General features: G+C 42.3%; 2 protein-coding genes across 2 annotated transcripts; both read left to right on the top strand.

Moving 5' to 3' along the window:
• The first annotated feature begins 3,997 nt into the window (after nt 1-3,997).
• Nucleotides 3,998-9,789, top strand: LOC135559982 (oocyte zinc finger protein XlCOF6-like). The gene is made up of 2 exons (XM_065000896.1): nt 3,998-4,462; nt 7,012-9,789. Exon 2 carries the CDS (start codon nt 7,251-7,253, stop codon nt 8,088-8,090), a length of 840 nt encoding a protein of 279 aa, XP_064856968.1. The 5' UTR covers nt 3,998-4,462; nt 7,012-7,250; the 3' UTR covers nt 8,091-9,789.
• Nucleotides 9,790-11,994: 2,205 nt separating this feature from the next.
• LOC135559981 (zinc finger protein 501-like) lies at nt 11,995-17,895 on the top strand. Its single transcript, XM_065000895.1, has 2 exons — nt 11,995-12,687; nt 16,896-17,895. Exons 1-2 carry the CDS (start codon nt 12,252-12,254, stop codon nt 17,669-17,671), a joined length of 1,212 nt encoding a protein of 403 aa, XP_064856967.1. The 5' UTR covers nt 11,995-12,251; the 3' UTR covers nt 17,672-17,895.
• Nucleotides 17,896-23,299: the final 5,404 nt, after the last annotated feature.

Below are 23,299 nucleotides of genomic sequence, written 5' to 3'. Positions count from 1 at the left end.
TATTCAACCCCCTCAATCAATAAATGATAGAATCACCTTTGGCAGCGAGTACAGCTGTGAGTTTTCTGGGTAAATCTCTTAAGAGCTTTGCAAACCTGGATTGTACAATATTTGCACATTATAATTTTTTTAAATTCTTCAAGCTCTGTCAAGTCTTGCCGTAGATTTTCAGGACGATTTAAGTCAAAACTGTAACTAGGCCACTCAGGAACATTCAATGTTGTCTTGGTAAGTAACTCCAGTGTATCTTGGTAAGTAACTCCAGTGTATCTTGGTAAGTAACTCCAGTGTATATTGGTAAGTAACTCCAGTGTATATTGGTAAGTAACTCCAGTGTATATTGGTAAGTAACTCCAGTGTATCTTGGTAAGTAACTCCAGTGTATATTGGTAAGTAACTCCAGTGTATATTGGTAAGTAACTCCAGTGTATCTTGGTAAGTAACTCCAGTGTATCTTGGTAAGTAACTCCAGTGTATCTTGGTAAGTAACTCCAGTGTGTCTTGGTAAGTAACTCCAGTGTATATTTGGCTGTTATTATCCTTCTGAAATGTGGATTTGTCTCCCAGTGTCTGTTGGAAAGCAGACTGAACAATGTTTTCCTCTAGGATTTTGCCTGTGCTTAGCTCTATTCCTATTCTTTTTATCCTAAAAAACTCCCTAGTCCTTGCCGATGACAGGCATACCCATAACATGATGCTGCCAGTGTAACTTTAGACCGTCCCCTCGCCCATACCCGGGCGCGAACCAGGGGCCCTCTGCACACATCAACAACAGTCACCCATGAAGCATCGTTACCCATCGCTCCACAAAAGCCGCGGCCCTTGCAGAGCAAGGGGAACCACTACTTCAAGGTCTCAGAGTAAGTAACGTCACCGATTGAAACGCCACTAGCACGCACCGCTAACTAGCTAGCCATTTCACATCCGTTACACCAGCACCATGCTTGAAAATAAGAAGAGTGTTACTGAGTGATGTGCTGTGTTGGATTTGCCCCAAATATAAAATGTTAATTTATTTTCCATATTGTTTTGCAGTATTACTTTAGTGCCTTATTGCAAACAGGAGGCATGTTTTGCAATATTATTTATTCTGTACAGGCTTCCTTCTTTTCACTCTGTCATTTCGCTTAGTATTGTGGAGTAACTCCAATGTTGTTGATTCATCCTCTGTTTTCTCCCATCACAACCATTAAACTCTAACTGTTTTAAAGTCACCATTGGCCTCATGGTGAAATCCATGAGTGGTTTCCTTTCTCTCTGGCAGTTGAGTTAGGAAGGACGCCTGTATCTTTGTGGTGACTGGGTGTATTGATACACCATCCTTTCTCTCTGGCAGTTGAGTTAGGAAGGACGCCTGTATCTTTATGGTGACTGGGTGTATTGATACACCATCCTTTCTCTCTGGCAGTTGAGTTAGGAAGGACGCCTGTATCTTTGTGGTGACTGGGTGTATTGATACACCATCCTTTCTCTCTGGCAGTTGAGTTAGGAAGGACGCCTGTATCTTTGTGGTGACTGGGTGTATTGATACACCATCCTTTCTCTCTGGCAGTTGAGTTAGGAAGGACGCCTGTATCTTTGTGGTGACTGGGTGTATTGATACACCATCCTTTCTCTCTGGCAGTTGAGTTAGGAAGGACGCCTGTATCTTTGTGGTGACTGGGTGTATTGATACACCATCCTTTCTCTCTGGCAGTTGAGTTAGGAAGGACGCCTGTATCTTTGTGGTGACTGGGTGTATTGATACACCATCCTTTCTCTCTGGCAGTTGAGTTAGGAAGGACGCCTGTATCTTTGTGGTGACTGGGTGTATTGATACACCATCCTTTCTCTCTGGCAGTTGAGTTAGGAAGGACGCCTGTATCTTTGTGGTGACTGGGTGTATTGATACACCATCCTTTCTCTCTGGCAGTTGAGTTAGGAAGGACGCCTGTATCTTTGTGGTGACTGGGTGTATTGATACATCAACTGAGTTAGGAAGGACGCCTGTATCTTTGTGGTGACTGGGTGTATTGATACACCATCCTTTCTCTCTGGCAGTTGAGTTAGGAAGGACGCCTGTATCTTTGTGGTGACTGGGTGTATTGATACACCATCCTTTCTCTCTGGCAGTTGAGTTAGGAAGGACGCCTGTATCTTTGTGGTGACTGGGTGTATTGATACACCATCCTTTCTCTCTGGCAGTTGAGTTAGGAAGGACGCCTGTATCTTTGTGGTGACTGGGTGTATTGATACACCATCCTTTCTCTCTGGCAGTTGAGTTAGGAAGGACGCCTGTATCTTTGTGGTGACTGGGTGTATTGATACACCATCCTTTCTCTCTGGCAGTTGAGTTAGGAAGGACGCCTGTATCTTTGTGGTGACTGGGTGTATTGATACATCAACTGAGTTAGGAAGGACGCCTGTATCTTTGTGGTGACTGGGTGTATTGATACAACAACTGAGTTAGGAAGGACGCCTGTATCTTTGTGGTGACTGGGTGTATTGATACAACAACTGAGTTAGGAAGGACGCCTGTATCTTTGTGGTGACTGGGTGTATTGATACAACATACAAAGTGTAATTGATAGCTTCACAAGGCTCAATAATAATAAGGAAAAATATATTTAAACATCCCCCCTCCATAATAATTAGGCAAGTTAGCTGAATATCTAATTGTTCTGTTGAATCCCTTTCAGGTCTAATCTGCATAGAGGAAAGCATATCTGTAAGAAGTAAGAGAACACACGTCATCTGGTTGTTTTGAAATGACTTCTTATGACACTATTTGCCAGAATAAACAATGTAGTGAATATTTTTCCTACACTGCGTTACTCAGTCCAGTCAGCAGATGGCGATGGGGCGGCAGGGTAGCCTAGTGGTTAGAGCGTTGGACTAGTAACCGGAAGGTTGCAAGTTCAAAGTTCAAACCCCCGAGCTGACAATGTACACATTTTGTCGTTCTGCCCCTGAACAGGCAGTTAACCCACTGTTCCTAGGCCGTCATTGAAAATAAGAATTTGTTCTTAACTGACTTGCCTAGTTAAATAAAGGTTTAAAAAAAAAAAAATTAAAGTGATGCTTCTTGCGTGACGTATAATCTAGTGGACCGGGTGCTTACTTTTTTAAACATGGCTACTGATTCAACCACCTCCGTACCTTACTAGCAAACATAAAACCAAAACATTGGAGCTCTTTGGACCATTATATAGGTATTAACCTCAGAGTTTTAAACACACTGTCTGCGTATAACGTTGATTCATTTCATATTGACGTTGTTAGTCAGCTCTGGTTAAGATAGCACTAGCACTATAGGCTAATCGCAGTTCTGCCCCTGAGCAAGACAGTTAACCCACTGTTCCCCGGGCGCAGAAGACGTGGATGTCGATTAAATGCGGAAGACACATTTCAGTTGAAGTCATTCAATTGTACAGCTGACTAGGTATCCCCCGTTCCCTTTTAGTAATGCTTATCAGCTAGCTAACATCCCAGACCATGAGCTCAATAAGCTACTTCCCCCCTGCTAAAGAAGAGGTCTGCTGGTCGGAGAAAGAAGCTCTGGGACTAAACATTTTCGTGAAAGAGGAAGAGAAGGAGATGACTGTCACAGTCAAAGAAGAAGATAAAGAAGCTTTTGGAGTGACAGAAGAAGAGGAGAAAGATATCACATTGAAAGAAGAAGAGAAAGCTATCACGTTAAAAGAAGAGACAGATATCACATTGAATGAAGAAGAGGAGAAGGTTATCACATTGAAAGAAGAGGAGAAAGATATCACATTGACTGAAGAAGAGAAAGATATCACATTGAAAGAAGAAGAGAAAGAAGCTTTTGGAATGAAAGAAGAAGAGGAGAAAGCTATCACATTGAAAGAAGAAGAAGATGAGAAATATATCACATTGAAAGAAGAAGAGGAGAAAGCTATCACATTGAAAGAAGAAGAAGATGAGAAATATATCACATTGAAAGAAGAAGAGGAGAAAGCTATCACATTGAAAGAAGAAGAAGATGAGAAATATATCACATTGAAAGAAGAGGAGGAGAAAGCTATCACATTGAAAGAAGAAGAAGATGAGAAATATATCACATTGAAAGAAGAAGAAGAGGAGAAAGATATCACATTGAATGAAGAAGAAGAGGAGAAAGATATCACATTGAATGAAGAAGAAGAGAAAGATATCACATTGAAAGAAGAAGAAGATGAGAAATATATCACATTGAAAGAAGAAGAAGAGGAGAAAGATATCACATTGAATGAAGAAGAAGAGAAAGATATCACATTGAATGAAGAGGAGAAAGATATCACATTGAATGAAGAGGAGAAAGATATCACATTGAATGAAGAGGAGAAAGATATCACATTGAATGAAGAGGAGGAGAAAGATATCACATTGAAAAAAGAAGATGATGTGAAAGATGAGGAAGAAGCTTTCAGGGTGGAGGGGGAGGATGAAGAGAAGGAGACTGGAGATCTGATTAACACCAGTGAGTATTGTCTTAAAAACAAAGGAATAAATTCTGCAGTTGTGTGGTTTTAGAGGGGTATTCTACTGAAGTTATACACTTTAATAATTATATTCTGTAGGAATTGTTAAAGCTAGAAAGACTGGGGGCAACCTAGCCCAATAATGAACAGTCTGTTACTCCTTACAGTCCAAGGACATGCTCTGTTAATGTAATGGAACTGAGTCATGATCAAATGACTCTTATGTGTAATGTAATGGAACTGAGTCATGATCAAATGACTCATGTGTAATGTAATGGAACTGAGTCATGATCAAATGACTCTTATATGTAATGTCACGGGGCGGCAGGGGAGCCTAGTGGTTAGAACGTTGGACTAGTAACCGTAAGGTTGCAAGTTCGAATCCCTGAGCTGACAAGGTACAAATCTGTCGTTCTGCCCCTGAACAGTTAACCCACTGTTCCTAGGCCGTCATTGAAAATAAGAATTTGTTCTTAACTGACTTGCCTAGTAAAATTAAAAATTAAAAAATGGAACTGAATCATGATCAAATGACTCTTATGTGTAATGTAATGGAACTGAGTCATGATCAAATGACTCTTATATGTAATGTCATGGAACTGAATCATGATCCAGGGCTAGGGGCCATTCACAAAACGTTAACAATGCTCCTATTTTGGATATATATTTCCCCATTTAAACCAAAACATCTCTGAATATCTATTTTTGTAGTTCTTTGTTCACTCTCAAAACTCAAATCTCTATGGTGTTATTAGGTCCCTAATATTTGAGTCAGGCCTATAAGGTAAGACGGACTGATTCAATAGAAATCTGGAGCTTTGAGGGTTTATGAAATAGCCTCTCTGGTAATTTAATAGGTCGTTATCAATAAAACGTGACAATACGGTGCTGGGGGGTAAGGAGACCTCAGCGCCACTAAAACCCTTGACAACTACGCGCCGTTTTCAGGTGATTGTTAAATAAATGTTTGTAACTATTTGGTTTTAATATCATCATCCTCTTTTAAGCTCATAGTCCTAACTACACATTTCTGATTATTCCACATGTATCTATATCAGAGTTATACAACAAGGAGCTGCATGCTTTTCATGATCAGTAAACATCAATGGATCATGTATTTTCAGATACGCGAGGGGCAGCCAGAACCATTAGCTAAGCAAACAACGTGTCGTTTAGCTTGCTTCATCAGAGATTAGGATTTTGGAAAGAGTTTGACATCGGCAAGTCCTCCTTCTGGTAAAGTTGTCAGTCACACCAACTGTCATCACCACTACAGATGGCAAGCAAATATAGCCATCTAGTTTATCCCCTGAAAATTAGCTAGTTAACTAGCCATAATGACATAATCTGTTATTAGCTTGTTAACTAGTCACATTGACGTGATCTGTTATTAGCTTGTTAACTAGCCACATTGACGTAAACTCTTATTATATATTGACATGATCTGTTATTAGCTAGCTAGCTAGCCAATTTGATGTGGTCACTAAATCAATTTAAACCATGTTTTGTCAGGAGCCATCCTGATTAAACACCATTAAGATACAGTATCTAGTTTAAACACATTTTTATGAGGATTTTTTTAATGCTAATTTAGTTTTCCGCTGGGCTGTGGAAATGGACTCAGGAGTGTTTTAAAGACAATGCTGAAAGGGGGCTAATGTTAGATCATTTCGCTAGGTAGGCCTATGTGGGTTGGAGAAAAAAGTACCATAGGTCTGTCTACTCGCCACTGTTTTTAGCCGACTGTACAAAATCTCCTCATACATTTTTTAGCAGATGCTATTATCCAGAGCAACCTAATCTAATGTTTGTACATCTAGATTTATTATTAATCAGAGATGTGTTGCACCACTTAATTTTCACCCTGGATTAGTTCATGTAAGGTTAAATCAACTAAACTATGGTTAGTGACACGTGTCGATGGATTCACCATAGCAACATGTTCTAATTATTTTTCTTTGGAAACAAACCAGCATTGGTCATTGCTAGCTTACTAGATAGCTAGCAAAGTGAGCTTTCACTTCGGGCTAATGATTAAAAAAAATGTTAATGAGTTAGCTGGCTAGTTGAATTGTACATTCACGGATAAACCACAGGAGCTAACATTGTGTATCGCACCTAAAATAAAGCACATGCATGGACATTTGATGCATTTAAACTTCTTCAATCAGTAGCAGTTTAAATGAAACTTTTCTTTTTTTAACAATGGAGCAACAAGATTACATTTGATCTTGGATTAAAATTCCAAATTAAAGTTAGTCTAGCAGGATTACATAGGATTCTAGGATTCATTCAAATCTAGGTTTTAAGTTTGGTGCAACAAGGTTACATATTAAACCTTGATTTAACCCAGTTTAAGAGTTAATCCACCTTAAATGTAATAGTGTTATTATTTGCCAACAAAGCACTACAGCCACTCTGTGATGACGTGCTCTGCTCTTTTATTGAGGGATCTAGTCTAGATTAAACCTCATAGGAAGACAGGTTTATCATGTGGAGGTTTCATTCAGGTCCCATTTTAACCAAATACTATGTTTTTCTTTGACAGAGGAGAGACCAGACTCTCACAGCGGGAAGAGTCCTTCAGAAGAAGCAGCCCCAAAGACATCCAAACCAGTAAGACCACATGACTGCTCCCAGTGTGGGAAGAGATTTATCAGGTTAGGGCACCTGAAAGAACATAAGAAAACACACACAGGAGAGAACCCTTTCTACTGCTCCCAGTGTGGAAAGAGTTTTAGACACTCAGGCCATCTTAAAGTGCATGCAAGAAAACACACTGGAGAGATGCCATATCAATGCTCCCAGTGCGATTTTTTCTTTTACTCATCAGGGGTCCTTAAATCACATGAGAGAACACACTTAGGAGAGAGGCCATTCCAATGCTCTCAGTGTGGAAAGAGTTTTACCCGGTCAGGGAATCTGAATATGCATTTGAGAACACACACAGGGGAGAAGCCTTTCCACTGCTCCCTGTGTGGAAAGAGTTTTACCTGGTTAGGGAACTTGAAAATGCATGAGAGAATGCACACAGGAGAGAAGCCTTTCCACTGCTCCCTGTGTGGAAAAAGGTTTACCTATTTAGTGACACTGAAGAAGCATGAGTTGACACACACAGGGGAGAAGCCTTTCCAATGCTCCAAATGTGGAAAGAGTTTTACCCAGTTAGTGAACCTGAAAAGGCATGAAGGAACACACACAGGAGAGAAGCCTTTCCACTGCTCCTTGTGTGGTAAGCGTTTTACCCAGTTAGTGAACCTGAAAAGGCATGAAAGAACACACACTGGAGAGAAGCCATATCAATGCTCCCAGTGTGGAAATACATTTTTCTCATCACGTGACCTGAAATCACATGAGAAAACACACTTATCAGAGAGGCATTTCCAATGTTCTCAGTGTGGAAAGAGTTTTACCCGGTTAGGGAACCTGAATAGGCATTTGAGAACACACACATGGGAGAAGCCCTACCACTGCTTAGACTGTGGAAAGAGCTTTACCCAGCAAGGGGACCTGAAATCACATGAGCGGACACACACAGGAGATAAGCCTTTCCAATGTTCCCAGTGTGGAAAGAGTTTTACCCAGTTAGTGAACCTGAAAAGGCATGAAGGAACACACACAGGATAGAAGCCTTTCCAATGTTCTCATTGTGGAAATACATTTTCCCAGTAAGAGGACCTGCAATCACATGAGAGAATAGAGAGGCTGTGTGTTGACATACAGTACCAGTCAAACGTTTGGACACGCCTACTCATTCAAGGATTTTCTTTATTTTTACTGGCAGAGCTTGAAAGGATCTGCAGTGAAGAATAGGAGAAACTCCCCAAATACAGGTGTGCCAAAGGTACTTCAACAAAGTACTGAGTAAAGGGTCTGAATATTTTTGTAAATGTAATATATTTTTTTGTGTGTGTAGATTTGATGAGGGGAAAAGTTGGTTGAGAGAATGCCAAGAGTGTGCAAATCTGTCATCAAGGCAAAGGGTGGCTACTATGAAGAATGTCAAATATATAATATATTTGGATTTGTTTAACACGTTTTTGGTTACTACATGATTCCATATGTGTTATTTCATAGTTTTGATGTCTTTACTATTATTATACAATGTAGAAAATAGTTTTAAAAAAATAAAGAAAAACCCTTGAATGAGTAGGTGTGTCAACAGTTTTGACTGGTACTGTATACAATTGAAGTCAGAAGTTTACATACACTTAGGTTGGAATCATTAAAACTCGTTTTTCAACCACTCCACAAATTTCTTGTTAACAAACTATAGTTTTGACAAGTAATTAGGACATCTACTTTGTGCATGAAAGTTTTTGGAGAAACGTCTTCTGGTCTGAGGAAACAAAAATAGAACTGTTTGGCCATAATGACCAACGTTATGTTTGGAGGAAAAAGGGGGAGGCTTGCAAGCCGAAGAACACCATCCCAACCGTGAAGCACGGGGGTGGCAGCATGTTGTGTGGGCGCTTTGCTGTAGGAGAGACTGGTGCACAACACAAAATAGATGGCATCACGAGGTAGGAAAATGATGTGGATATATTGAAGCAACATCTCAAGACATCAGTCAGGAAGTTAAAGCTTGTTCGCAAATGGGTATTCCGAATGGACAATGACCCCAAGCATACATCCAATGTTGTGACAAAATGGCTTAAGGACAACAAAGTCAAGGTATTGGAGTAGCCATCACAAAGCCCTGACATCAATTCTACAGAAAATGTGTGGGCTGAACTGAACAAGCATGTGTGAGCAAGGAGGCCTGTACAAACCTGACTCAGTTACACCAGCTCTGTCAGGAGGAATGGGCCAAAATTCGCCGAACTGATTGTGGGAAGCTTGTGGAAGGCTCCCCGAAACGTTTGACCCAAGTTAAACAATTTAAAGGCAATGCTACCAAATACTAATTGAGTGAATGTAAACTTCTGACCCACTGGGGATGTGATGATATTATTCTGACATTTCACATTCTAACAATAAAGTGGTGATCCTAACTGACCTAAAACAGGGGATTTTTACTTGGATTAAATGTCAGGAATTGTGGAAAAACTGATTTTATTTGGCTGAGGTGTATGTAAACTTCTGACTTCAACTGTATATTTTATATATTTTTACTAAGAATTTGTGTTTTTTGGTTTGTATGTATGAAACTCAAAAATATGCCTTACATTTGTTGTTTTTTTCTTCTCAAGACATGTTTTTAATTATGAGTTTTGATTGATTGTGTTCATGTATAAACACTTCGATGTTTATTGTATGATTTGGATATTGGTCTTTCAAAATGTAAATACTTTTCCAGATGAATAAAATGCGTTTCTTGTTTCTACCCTTGTGCATTTCTTGATTTTAACCATGAAAACTCTCGAATTTAGTTGCATTGAGTTCATTTGTGTAGCAGACATCAAGCTGAAAATGTAATGACTTTGCAACATTTATATCTGAATAAAAGTCTAACTGAATATTTGTTTAACTGTGTTAGTCATTAGTGGACATTCATTATACATCTACATCTATTTATTGTTTTTGTAGGAGCAGTATAGACCCAGATGGTTATCGTTACACCATGTAGGAGTAGTATAGACCCAGCTGGTTATTGGTACACCATGTAGGAGCAGTATAGACCCATCTGGTTATTGATACACCATGTAGGAGCAGTATAGACCCAGATGGTTATTGTTCCATCATGTAGGAGTAGTATAGACACAGCTGGTTATTGGTACACCATGTAGGAGTAGTATAGACCCAGCTGGTTATTGTTACACCATGTAGGAGCAGTATAGACCCAGCTGGTTATTGGTACACCATGTAGGAGCAGTATAGACCCAGCTGGTTATTGTTCCATCATGTAGGAGCAGTATAGACCCAGCTGGTTATTGTTCCATCATGTAGGAGCAGTATAGACCCAGCTGGTTATTGTTATACCATGTAGGAGCAGTATAGACCCAGCTGGTTATTGATACACCATGTAGGAGCAGTATAGACCCAGCTGGTTATTGATACACTATGTAGGAGCAGTATAGACCCAGATGGTTATTGTTACACCATGTAGGAGCAGTATAGACCCAGCTGGTTATTGTTACACCATGTAGGAGCAGTATAGACCCAGCTGGTTATCGTTACATCATGTAGGAGCAGTATAGACCCAGCTGGTTATTGGTACACCATGTAGGAGCAGTATAGACCCAGCTGGTTATTGTTCCATCATGTAGGAGCAGTATAGACCCAGCTGGTTATTGTTCCATCATGTAGGAGCAGTATAGACCCAGCTGGTTATTGTTATACCATGTAGGAGCAGTATAGACCCAGCTGGTTATTGATACACCATGTAGGAGCAGTATAGACCCAGCTGGTTATTGATACACTATGTAGGAGCAGTATAGACCCAGATGGTTATTGTTACACCATGTAGGAGCAGTATAGACCCAGCTGGTTATTGTTACACCATGTAGGAGCAGTATAGACCCAGCTGGTTATCGTTACATCATGTAGGAGCAGTATAGACCCAGCTGGTTATTGATACACCATGTAGGAGTAGTATAGACCCAGCTGGTTATCGTTACATCATGTAGGAGCAGTATAGACCCAGCTGGTTATTGTTACACCATGTAAGAGCAGTATAGACCCAGCTGGGTATTGTTACACCATGGTGTTCTCAACTAGCCTACCTGGTTAAATAAAGGTGAAATAAAAAAATATTTAAAATACTCATCTCATATGTATATACTGTATTCTATTCTACTGTATTTAGTCAATGCCACTCTGACATTGCTTTTCCTAATATTTATATATTTCTTAATTCTATTATTTTACTTTTAGATGTGTGAATTGTTAGATACAACTATACTGTTGGAGCTTTGAACACAAGCATTTCGCTACACCCTTCAATAACATCTGCTAAATATCTGTATGGGATTGTATTTGATTTGATGTATCTAATTATAGACAGCTTGACGAGCCTAACAAATAGCTTACCAAAATGTTGAGAATTGTAAGCCGGAACATATTGTAACGACCCTAGGTTTATACACTGCCGTTCGAGCAAGCTTTTGCGGCACAGTCGATAGCGCGCCGGACTTCGGGCTAGAAGGTCGAGGGTTCGAGACCTGCTCCCTGCCTGTTTCATTACAATATAAATCAGGCAAACAAACAAAACTAATGTACCCCCTGTCAAAAAAATGTTATCTGACTGTAGTCTACGGCGTATTTCCTAATATTAGCGGGTTAGGGTTGTGTACGTGCCTCAGATTTTCACTTTTTCACATGGAGTCGTCGGGCGGTTGCGGATGAGCTATTATCAATTGCGGGTGAACAATCAGCTGCCCCGCGCACCACGAGCCACCATACATTCCGCTTCTACGTCCGCCTAGAGAAAATTATGTTCTGTAAGAGCTACAGAGAAAACACGTCTGGTTGTTTTCACAATTATTTGTTTTGACGTTGTTTGCAGAATTATTTTTGTTTTGTTAAACTGTGTTTCCAACTCCAGTCAGCAGATGGCGATGTGATTTTTTTCAGGTGATGTTTCTCGAGTGACGTAAAATCTAGTGGACGGGACGGGAGGTTTCTTCAGCAACCATCTCGGTAACTCGCTAGCAAACATGATACATTGAAGCTCTTTGGACTAATTTAGTGTATATTAATCACAGTGTTTTAAACACACTGTATATGTATGTACTAGTTACTCCGTTTAAGTTCATATTTACGTTATCAGCTATCTGGCTTGTTAAGTTAGCCCAGCACTAGGCTAGTCGCTAATGCTAAATAGCTAGCTAGCTAACGTCCCCGAACATGAGCTCACTAAACTACTCTTCCTCTGCTAAAGAAAATGAGGTCTGCTGGACGGAGAAAGAAACTCCAGGGCTGAACATTTACGTGAAAGAAGAAGAATTTACTGTAAAAGAAGAAGAATTTACTGTAAAAGAAGAGGACGTGGAGGAAGCTATCACAGTGAAAGAAGAACAGGACGTTACAGTGAAGGAAGAGGACGCATCAACATTGAAAGAAGAAGAGGATGTTAGAGTGAAAGAAGAGGAAGAAGCTTTCAGAGTGAAAGAGGGGGATGAACAGAAAGAGGAGGGTGCCGTGTTTGTAGTGAAAGAGGAGGAGGAGGTGACTGTCGCATTGAAAGAAGAGGAGCAACTTTTTGAAATGAAGGAAGCGGGGGAGATTACTGTCACATTGGAGGGGGAGGAAGAAGACGAGACTGGAGTTCTGATGAACACCAGTGAGTACAGTCTTAATTTTTTTCTAGCTTCCAATTAGGCACATTCTTCTTCTCAGGTGGGTAAAACCACTGGGGAAGCTGCCCTTCTCCTGACCAGGAGCGGTGTGTGGGTAAACCCACTGAGGAAACTTCCCCTCTCCTGTCTAGGAGCAGCGTGTGGGTAAACCCACTGAGGAAACTTCCCCTCTCCGGTCTAGGAGCAGCGTGTGGGTAAACCCACTGAGGAAACTTCCCCTCTCCTGTCTTGGAGCAGCGTGTGGGTAAACCCACTGAGGAAACTTCCCCTCTCCTGACCAGGAGCAGCGTGTGGGTAAAACCACTGGGGAAACTTCCCCTCTCCTGACCAGGAGCAGCGTGTGGGTAAAACCACTGGGGAAACCTCCCCTCTCCTGACCAGGAGCAGTGTGTGGGTAAAATCACTGGGGAAGCTGCCTTTCTCCTGACCAGGAGCAGTGTGTGGGTAAAATCACTGGGGAAGCTGCCTTTCTCCTGACCAGGAGCAGCGTGTGGGTAAAACCACTGAGGAAACTTCCCCTCTCCTGACCAGGAGCAGCGTGTGGGTAAAACCACTGGGGAAGCTGCCCTTCTCCTGACCAGGAGCAGCGTGTGGGTAAAATCACTGGGGAAGCTGCAGCTCTTCCTGTGTTTTTAGTACGCTACTTTCTCTTATACACTATGTTGCCAACTCTTCCCCCAGGTCCTTAGTGTACAAGAGATTGTAGTGCACTATGTTTTCTGTCAATATACCGGGTAAAATAATCATTAATAAACAACTCTAATGGGGGCCCTATAAAATCTGTGATTTTGTTTTTTACTTTCCCAAATGATGTTTTCTCTGTTTTACTTTTCTGGTTTTATATTTGCTTGTTTTTTCATATAAAATGACAATTGTTTTATAGAGAAACAATGAAACTGGATATTCTGAGAATATGTCAATGGTTAAATCACGTTAGAAAAAAAAATGGTCTGGAAGAAAACTGACATCCCCTTTAATTGCCTGTCGAGCAAGTGAGGAATGTTCCATCTAATGAGCCGGTTTAGCGATGGTTCTGTACTGCTGCTACTCATTTCATGACAAAGTTATGCAAATAACAAATAATGGATACAAATGATACACTTCCTCATGATATACTTCTGCCAGGTACTACAATTTGCAGTTAACGTTTAACTGAGAAGATTTTGGGGAAAGTATTTCCATCAACCCACAAGACGACATCAACTGGCTTTAGGCAGAGTGAAAGACAAACACGCGCACCACAGAGACAGACAGGGGCGATATTGCTGGAAATTAATTGGCAGATATTGTGTAAGGCTTGGCTTTTAAAGCCAATAGTGTCTAACCAAAGGTGGGGATAATGTTGTGTTGTTTAGATAGTAGCTGGGAGCTTGCGGTGTCTGCTACTTCAATCAATCAAATTGAATTATAAAGCCCTTCTTACATCAGCTGATGTCACAAAGTGCTTTACAGAAACCCAGCCTAAAACCCCAAACAGCAAGCAATGCAGATGTAGAAGCACGGTGGCTAGGCAAAAACTCCCTAGAAAGGCGAGAACTTAGGAAGAAACCTAGAGAGGAACCAGGCTATGAGGGGTGGAGATAACAGAACATGGCCAAGATGTTCAAACAGTTGCAACAGGTCAGCACCTCAGGAGTAAATGTCAGTTGGCTTTTCATAGCTGATCATTCAGAAGATCTCTACTGCTCCTGCTGTCTCTAGAGAGTTGAAAACAGCAGGTCTGGGACAGGTAGCACGTCCGGTGAACAGGTCAGGGTTCCATAGCTGCAGGCAGAACATTTGAAACTGGAGCAGCAGCATAACTAGGTGGACTGGGGACAGCAAGGAGTCATCAGGCCAGGTCGTCCCGAGGCATGGTCCTAGGGCTCAGGTCCTCCAAGAGAGAGAATTAGAGAGAGCATACTTCAATTCACACAGGACACCGGATAAGACAGGAGAAATACTCCAGATATAACAGACTGACCCTAGCCCCTGACACATAAACTACTGCAGCATAAATACTGGAGGCTGAAACGGGAGGGGTCAGGAGACACTGTGGCCCCATCCAACGATACCCCAGACAGGGCTAAACAGGCAGGATATAATCCCACCCACTTTGATAAAGCACAGCCTCCACACCACTAGAGGGATATCTTCAACCACCAACTTACCATCCTGAGACAAGGCAGAGTATAGCCCACAAATATCTCTGTCACGGCACAACCCAGGGGGGGGGCAACCCGGACAGGAAGATCATGTCAGTGACTCAACCCACTCAAGCGACGCACCCCTCCTAGGAACGGCATGGAAGAGCACCAGTAAGCCAGTGACTCAGCCCCGGTAATAGGGTTAGAGGCAGAGAATCCCAGTGGAGAGAGGGGAACCGGCCAGGCAGAGACAGCAAGGGCGGTTCGTTGCTCCAGTGCCTTTCCGTTCACCTTCACACTCCTGGGCTAGACTACACTCAATCATATGACCTACTGAAGAGATGAGTCTTCAATAAAGACTTAAAAGTTGAGACCAAATCTGTGTCTCTCACATGGGTAGGCAGACCATTCCATAAAAATGGAGCTCTATAGGAGAAGGCCCTGCCTCCAGCTGTTTGCTTATAAATTCTAGGGACAATAAGGTGGCCTGCGTCTTGTGACCATAGCGTACGTGTAGGTATGTACGGCAGGACCAAATCAGAGATAGGTAGGAGCAAGCCCATGTAATGCTTTGTAGGTTAGCAGTAACACCTTGAAATCAGCCCTTGCCTTGACAGGAAGCCAGTGTAGGGAGGCTAGCACTGGAGTAATATGATCACATTTTTTGGGTTCTAGTAGCCGTATTTAGCTCTAACTGAAGTTTATTTAGTGCTTTATCCGGGTAGCCGAGAAACAGCCTCCAGCTGTTTGCTTAGAAATTCTCGGGACAATAAGGAGGCATCTTGTGACCGTAGCGTAGGTGTAGGTATGTACGGCAGGACCAAATCCGTGTAATGCTTTTGTGAGATTTGTTTATGACTGTTCGCGGTGGAACACGTGAAAAATTGCATTTACTTTTTTTGGAATTGTTTGGCGAGCTATTTATTTATCCGTTATTTTACCAGGTAAGTTGACTGAGAACACGTTCTCATTTTTTTTCAGCAACAACCTGGGGAATAGTTACAAGGGAGAGGAGGGGGATGAATGAGCCAATTGTAAACTAGGGATTATTAGGTGACAGTGATGGTTTGAGGGCCAGATTGGGAATTTAGCCAGGACACCGGGGTTAACACCCCTACTCTTACGATAAGTGCCATGGGATCTTTAATGACCTCAGAGAGTCAGGACACCCGTTTAACGTCCCATCCGAAAGACGGCACCCTACACAGGGCAGTGTCCCCAATTACTGCCCTGGGGCATTGGGATATTGTTTAGACCAGAGGAAAGAGTGCCTCCAACTGGCCCTCCAACACCACTTCAAGCAGCATCTGGTCTCCCATCCAGGAACTGACCAGGACCAACCCTGCTTAGCTTCAGAAGCAAGCCAGCAGTGGTATGCAGGGTGGTATGCTGCTGGCAAATGACCTGCTGGAGACGCCATTAGCATTAGGTATTGGTTTGATATTTGGAGTTCGCTCGTCAATACCTCTTCAATGAAGGTCATAGGATGATGAGAGTGACACGTCTAGAATCAGATCCAAGTTGACCCTTTCTGCCAGTCATACCCCACCCTATGAGACAGACATATCTTGGTCATTGATCAAAAGACAAAAAGGTTTGATTTTGATCGATATTTGAAATCTTACAAACAGGATTGAAATTCTGCGTAATTTGTTTTTTAAAATCTCAATGGTATTGTTAGATCCTTCGTATTTTAGCTATAAGGTAAAACAGACTGATCTGATTGAAATCTCTATGGTACTGCGTCATATATCCTTTAATTACAACCATTTCATGTCTGATTTCATGACATTTGGTTGAAATCTTGCCTTTTCAGAGGACAGAATTAAGACCATGCAGAATCATATTGCTTATTTGATTATTCTGGATTAAACTTCAGAGAAGACAGTTTGATAATGTGGAGGTTTTATTCAGGGCTCGTATCCACAAAGCGTGCTGAAAAGCGCATTGACTTTTATATAATAATGAATTAGATTGTATGGAAAGATCAGCATTCCTACAATGAGACGCTCTGTGAATATGGGCCCAGGTCTCCCTGTTTACTAAATACTGTCTGTCTTTGGCAGGAGAGAGACTAGACTTTCATTCTGACAGCGGGAAGAGTCCTTCAGGGGAACCAGACCCAGAGACGTCTAAACCAGCAAGACGACACCACTGCTCCCAGTGTGGAAAGAGTTTTTCTAGGTTAGGAAGCCTGAAATCACACGAAAGAATACACACAGGAGAAAAGCCTTACCACTGCACTCAATGTGGAAATAGATTTACCTCTTTAGGGACCCTGAAAGATCACGTAAGAAAACATACAGGAGAGAAGCCCCACCAATGCTCCCGGTGTGAAAAGAGTTTCCCCCGGTTATGGGACCTGAAATCACATGAGAGGACACACACAGGAGAGAAGCCTTACCCCTGCTCCCAGTGTGGAAAGAGTTTTTCCACATCAGGGTCCCTGAAAAACCATGAGCAAACACATTCTGTAGAAAAGATTTTCCGCTGTTCACATTGTGACAAGTGTTTTAGGAATTTACAGTACCTGAAAAGGCACGAGAAAAGACATACGCGGGAGAAGACTTTTCACTGCTCCCACTGTGGAATTAAATTTACCTTGTTTCAGCAACTGAAAAAGCATGAAAAAATCCACAGCGGAGAGAAACGTTATGAATGCTCCCAGTGTGGGAAGATATTTACCCAGTTAGGGCACCTGAAAGACCACGAGGTAACACACACAGGGGAGAAGCCTTACCACTGCTCACAGTGTGGAAAGGAATATAACACATCAAATGGACTTAAAGTTCATGAGAGAACACACATACTGCTCCCACACTTGTCTCATATTTTTGACTGAGAAATTGTGCTTTTATGTTTATGCTACATGAAATCAAATTGTATAAAGCGCATTCCAAATTACATTTGTATGTTTTTTTATTTAAACACATGAACTGAATATAGAGTTTGAATGTAGACCTGATTAAACTTTTTTAACCTCTGGCTGTGTATGTCAGTTGGAAAGTAGAGTTTGAATGTTTGAATGTAGATGCTCTGTGATTAAATTATCATTTTCAAACTCTGGCTGTGTTTTCTTTCTGTGTGTGTTTGTATCTGTGTGCGTCATTCCTCCAGCACTACACATAATCGTGTGCTCTGTGGTATTTTCTCCGTTGTTGATATTTGCTATGGTGGCTCACTCTGACATTTGTATCTAACAGAGTGTGGCTTTAAAGGGGCAGATGGCATTGCACCCGCTTTGCTGCTATAACAGCCTCCATCCACTCTTCCGGGAAGGCTTTCCACTAGATGTTGGAACATTGCTGCTATAACAGCCTCCACTCTTCAGGGAAGGCTTTCCACTAGATGTTGGAACATTGCTGCTATAACAGCCTCCACTCTTCAGGGAAGGCTTTCCACTAGATGTTGGAACATTGCTGCTATAACAGCCTCCACTCTTCAGGGAAGGCTTTCCACTAGATGTTGGAACATTGCTTCTAATCAGTAGATACATATTAAGTCCATAGGATGCCACCTTTACAACAAGTCAGTTATATTATTGAAGAATCAAGGGGTACATATCATTAATGTATCAGTCCAACAATGGATGTAGCAACGACAGATTGCCCCTTTAAAGCCAACATCTCTGAACATAGTATTCCCTTAAAGTCACACTCTGTAAGATGTGAACACAGTATTCCCTTAAAGTCACACTCTGTTAGATGTGAAAACAGTATTCCCTTAAAGTCACACTCTGTTAGATGTGAACACAGTATTCTCTTAAAGTCACACTCTGTAAGATGTGAAAACAGTATTCCCTTAAAGTCACACTCTGTAAGATGTGAACACAGTATTCCCTTAAAGTCACACTCTGTAAGATGTGAAAACAGTATTCCCTTAAAGTCACACTCTGTTAGATGTGAACACAGTATTCTCTTAAAGTCAGACTCTGTTAGATGTGAACACAGTATTCCCTTAAAGTCACACTCTGTAAGATGTGAACATAGTATTCCCTTAGTCACACTCTGTTAGATGTGAACACAGTATTCCCTTAAAGTCACACTCTGTTAGATGTGAACATAGTATTCCCTTAAAGTCACACTCTGTTAGATGTGAACACAGTATTCCCGTAAAGTCAAATCAAATCCAATTTTATTTGTCACATACACATGGTTAGCAGATGTTAATGCGAGTGTAGCGAAATGCTTGTGCTTCTAGTTCCGACAATGCAGTAATAACCAACAAGTAATCTAACTAACAATTCCAAAACTACTGTCTTATACACAGTGTAAGGGGATAAAGAATATGTACATAAAGATATATGAATGAGTGATGGTACAGAGCAGCATAGGCAAGATACAGTAGATGGTATCGAGTACAGTATATACATATGAGATGAGTATGTAAACAAAGTGGCATAGTTAAAGTGGCTAGTGATACATGTATTACGTAAGGATGCAGTAGATGATATAGAGTACAGTATATACGTATGCATATGAGATGAATAATGTAGGGTATGTAACATTATATTAGGTAGCATTGTTTAAAGTGGCTAGTGATATATTTTACATCATTTCCCATCAATTCCCATTATTAAAGTGGCTGGAGTTGAGTCAGTGTCAGTGTGTTGGCAGCAGCCACTCAATGTTAGTGGTGGCTGTTTAACAGTCTGATGGCCTTGAGATAGAAGCTGTTTTTCAGTCTCTCGGTCCCAGCTTTGATGCACCTGTACTGACCTCGCCTTCTGGATGATAGCGGGGTGAACAGGCAGTGGCTCGGGTGGTTGTTGTCCTTGATGATCTTTATGGCCTTCCTGTAACATCTGGTGGTGTAGGTGTCCTGGAGGGCAGGTAGTTTGCCCCCGGTGATGCGTTGTGCAGACCTCACTACCCTCTGGAGAGCCTTACGGTTGTGGGCGGAGCAGTTGCCGTACCAGGCGGTGATACAACCCGCCAGGATGCTCTCGATTGTGCATCTGTAGAAGTTTGTGAGTGCTTTTGGTGACAAGCCGAATTTCTTCAGCCTCCTGAGGTTGAAGAGGCGCTGCTGCGCCTTCTTCACGATGCTGTCTGTGTGAGTGGACCAATTCAGTTTGTCTGTGATGTGTATGCCGAGGAACTTAAAACTTACTACCCTCTCCACTACTGTTCCATCGATGTGGATAGGGGGGTGTTCCCTCTGCTGTTTCCTGAAGTCCACAATCATCTCCTTAGTTTTGTTGACGTTGAGTGTGAGGTTATTTTCCTGACACCACACTCCGAGGGCCCTCACCTCCTCCCTGTAGGCCGTCTCGTCGTTGTTGGTAATCAAGCCTACCACTGTTGTGTTGTCCGCAAACTTGATGATTGAGTTGGAGGCGTGCGGGGCCACGCAGTCGTGGGTGAACAGAGAGTACAGGACAGGGCTCAGAACGCACCCTTGTGGGGCCCCAGTGTTGAGGATCAGCGGGGTGGAGATGCTGTTGCCTACCCTCACCACTCTGTTAAAAAATTTTTTTTTTTTTGAAAATCAATAAAAAACATTTAAGTTGAAATAGCTTGGTCGGATAAGTGTCCACCTTGTAATAGCGAAAAGCTAAAAAGCACAACAAGCTTATTTCTCTCAAATTGTGTGCACAAATTTGTTTATATCCCTGTTAGTGAGCATTTCTCCTTTGCCAAGATAATCCATCCACCTGACAGGTGTGGCATTTCAAGAAGCTGATTATTTAACAGCGTGATCATTACACAGGTGCACCAAGTGCTGGGTACAATAAAAGGCCACTTTAAAATCTGCCGTTTTGTCACAAAACACAGCGTGAAAATGGCACACTGACTGCTGGAATGCCGACCAGAGTTGTTGACAGAATTGAATGTTCATTTCTCTACCATAAGCCGCCTCCAACGTTGTTTTAAAGCATTCGGCAGTACGTCCAACCGGCCTCACAACTGCAGACCACGTGTAACCACGCCAGCCCAGGTACTCCACATCCGGCTTCTTCACCTGTGGGATGGTCTGAGGGTGGCGGGTCCTGAGGAGTATTTTGGTCTGTAATAAAGCCCTTTTGAGGGGAAAAACTCATTCTGATTGGCTGAGCCTGGCTCCCCAGTGGGTGGGGCCTATGCCCTCCCAGGCAAACCCATTTGGCATCCAGGCCCACCCATTTGGCAGCCAGGCCCACCCATTTGGCAGCTAGGTCCACCCATTTGGCAGCTAGGCCCACCCATTTGGCAGCCAGGCCCACCCATTTCTGCACCCACAAGGACACTGTGACGAGATCCGGAGGCCCATTGTGAGCACCATCTGTTTCCCAGTCATGTGAAATCCATAGACTAGGGCTTCATTTCTTTATTTAAATGGACTGATTTCCTTATATGAACTGTAACTCAGTGAGATCTTTGAAATTGTTGCGTGATGCGTTTATATTTTTGTTCAGTATACTTGTGGCTAAGTTTCAGCTTACTGGCAGAGGCAACCGGGTGTTTGGCTAAATGATCCTGGTACTTGGTCCAGTTCATGATGTCGTTGTCCTTAACAAGAGCCCCAGGATGCTTTCAGAAAAAAGTGTTTGATCACGTTCAACTATTTAAAACAACAAATCAAATTGTATTTGCCACATGCACCGAATACGACAGGCCTTTACCATGAAATGCTGACTGACGAGCCCTTTCCCAGCAGTGCAGAGTTAAAAAGGAGGAAAATTAGCAAATAGAAAATAGTAACACCACAAATAACAATAACGAGCCTGTAGGTAGTAATGAGGCTTTATACAAGGAGTACCAGTACTGAGGCTATATACAAGGGGTACCAGTACTGAGTCAATGTGCAGGGGTACCAGTACTGAGTCAACGTGCAGGGGTACTAATGAGGCTATATACAAGGAGTACCAGTATTGAGTCAATGTGCAGGGGTACCAGGTAGTAATGAGGCTATATACAATTAGTACCAGTACAAATGTGCAGGAGTACGAGGTAATTGAGGTAATATGTATATGTAGGTAGGGGTATAAAATTGACTAGGCAGGATAGATAATAAACAGAGTAGCAGAACCGCTTGCTGTGCGGTAGCAGAGTGAACAGTCTATGGCTTGGGTGGGTGGGTGGGGTCTTTGACAATTTCCCGGGCTTTCCTCTGACACCACCTGTTATAGAGGTCCTGGATGGCAGGGAGCATGATGTACTGGGCAGTCCTCACCACCCTCTGTATTGCCTTACGGTCGGATGCCAAGCAGTTGCCATACCAAGTGATGATGCAGCCAGTCAAGATGCTCTTAATGGAGCAGCTGTAGAACTTTTGGAGGATCTGAGGGCCCGTTCTAAATCTTTTCGGCTTTTCGGGTTTTTATGAAAAGATGGTGCTGCAGTGGTAGATTTTACGGTCTCCTGACTAATTCTGCTACTTTTTCTGTTTTCTTTTACGCTGATCTTTACTTGTTTTCGTACATAATGTCTCCGCCATAATTTCCTATGACCAAAAACAGCTTCTGGAACAGCAACATCATGTGTAACTACGTTGAGGATTTTAATTGACTGATGCAGATTTTGAGATGGAGAATTAACATTTTTTTAATGTTCACAAGTATGAACCCAGTATGTTCACATCTAGATGTGAAAAAATAACAGAGAGAAAACAATTCCTATTATAACAGTATTTTTTCAAAGTCCCTGTGCCCAAGGCCGACGTGGGTGGGCCCACGTCGGCAGCCATGAAGTGCTTTGAAAGGCTGGTCATGGCTCACATCAACAGCATCCTCCCAGTAACCTGCCTAAATGATTACCGCCCCGTAGCACTCATGTCGGTAGCCATAAAGTGCTTTGAAAGGCTGGTCATGGCTCACATCAACAGCATCCTCCTGGATACCCTAGACCCACTCCAATTCTTATACCGCCCCAACAGATCCACAGATGATGCAATCTCAATCGCACTCCACACTGCCCTTTCCCACCTGGACAAAAGGAACACCTATGTGAGAATGCTGTTCATTGACTACAGCTCAACGTTCAACACCATAGTGCCCATAGCATCACTAAGCTAAGGACCCTGGGGCTAAACACCTCCCTCTGCAACTGTATCCTGGACTTCCTGACAGTCCGCCCCCAGGTGGTAAGAGAAGGCAAGAACTCATCTGCCACGCTGATCCTCAACACTGGGGCCCCTCAGGGGTGTGTACTTAGTCCCCTCCTGTACTCCCTGTGCACGCACAACTGAGTGGCCAAATACGACTCTAAAACCATCATTAAGTTTTCTGACGACACAACAGTGGTAGGCCTGATCACTGACAATGATGGACAACAACCTCTCCCTCAATGTGAGCAAGACAAAGGAGCTATTGTGGATTACAGGAAAAGGTGGACCAAACAGGCCTGCATTAACATCGATGGGTCTGTAGTGGAGCGGGTCAAGAGTTTCAAGATCCTTGGTGTCCACATCACCAACAAACTCTCACAGTCCAAACACACCAAGACAGTCGTGAAGAGGACACGACAACACTTTTTCCCCCTCAGGAGAC

This window comes from Oncorhynchus nerka, linkage group LG15 (assembly GCF_034236695.1).
Source record: "Oncorhynchus nerka isolate Pitt River linkage group LG15, Oner_Uvic_2.0, whole genome shotgun sequence".
NCBI lineage: Eukaryota > Metazoa > Chordata > Actinopteri > Salmoniformes > Salmonidae > Oncorhynchus > Oncorhynchus nerka.
The sequence above is the reverse complement of the archived record's forward strand: the minus strand, read 5'-3'. Positions and strand labels throughout refer to the sequence as shown.

Bases quoted from the DNA above. Each gene is read 5' to 3' on its own strand.
- LOC135559982 (XM_065000896.1), top strand. From the start codon at position 7,251: ATGCCATATCAATGCTCCCAGTGCGATTTTTTCTTTTACTCATCAGGG.
- LOC135559981 (XM_065000895.1), top strand. From the start codon at position 12,252: ATGAGCTCACTAAACTACTCTTCCTCTGCTAAAGAAAATGAGGTCTGC. The intron at 12,688-16,895 runs GTGAGTACAGTC...TGTCTTTGGCAG, and splicing joins TGGAGTTCTGATGAACACCA to GAGAGAGACTAGACTTTCAT.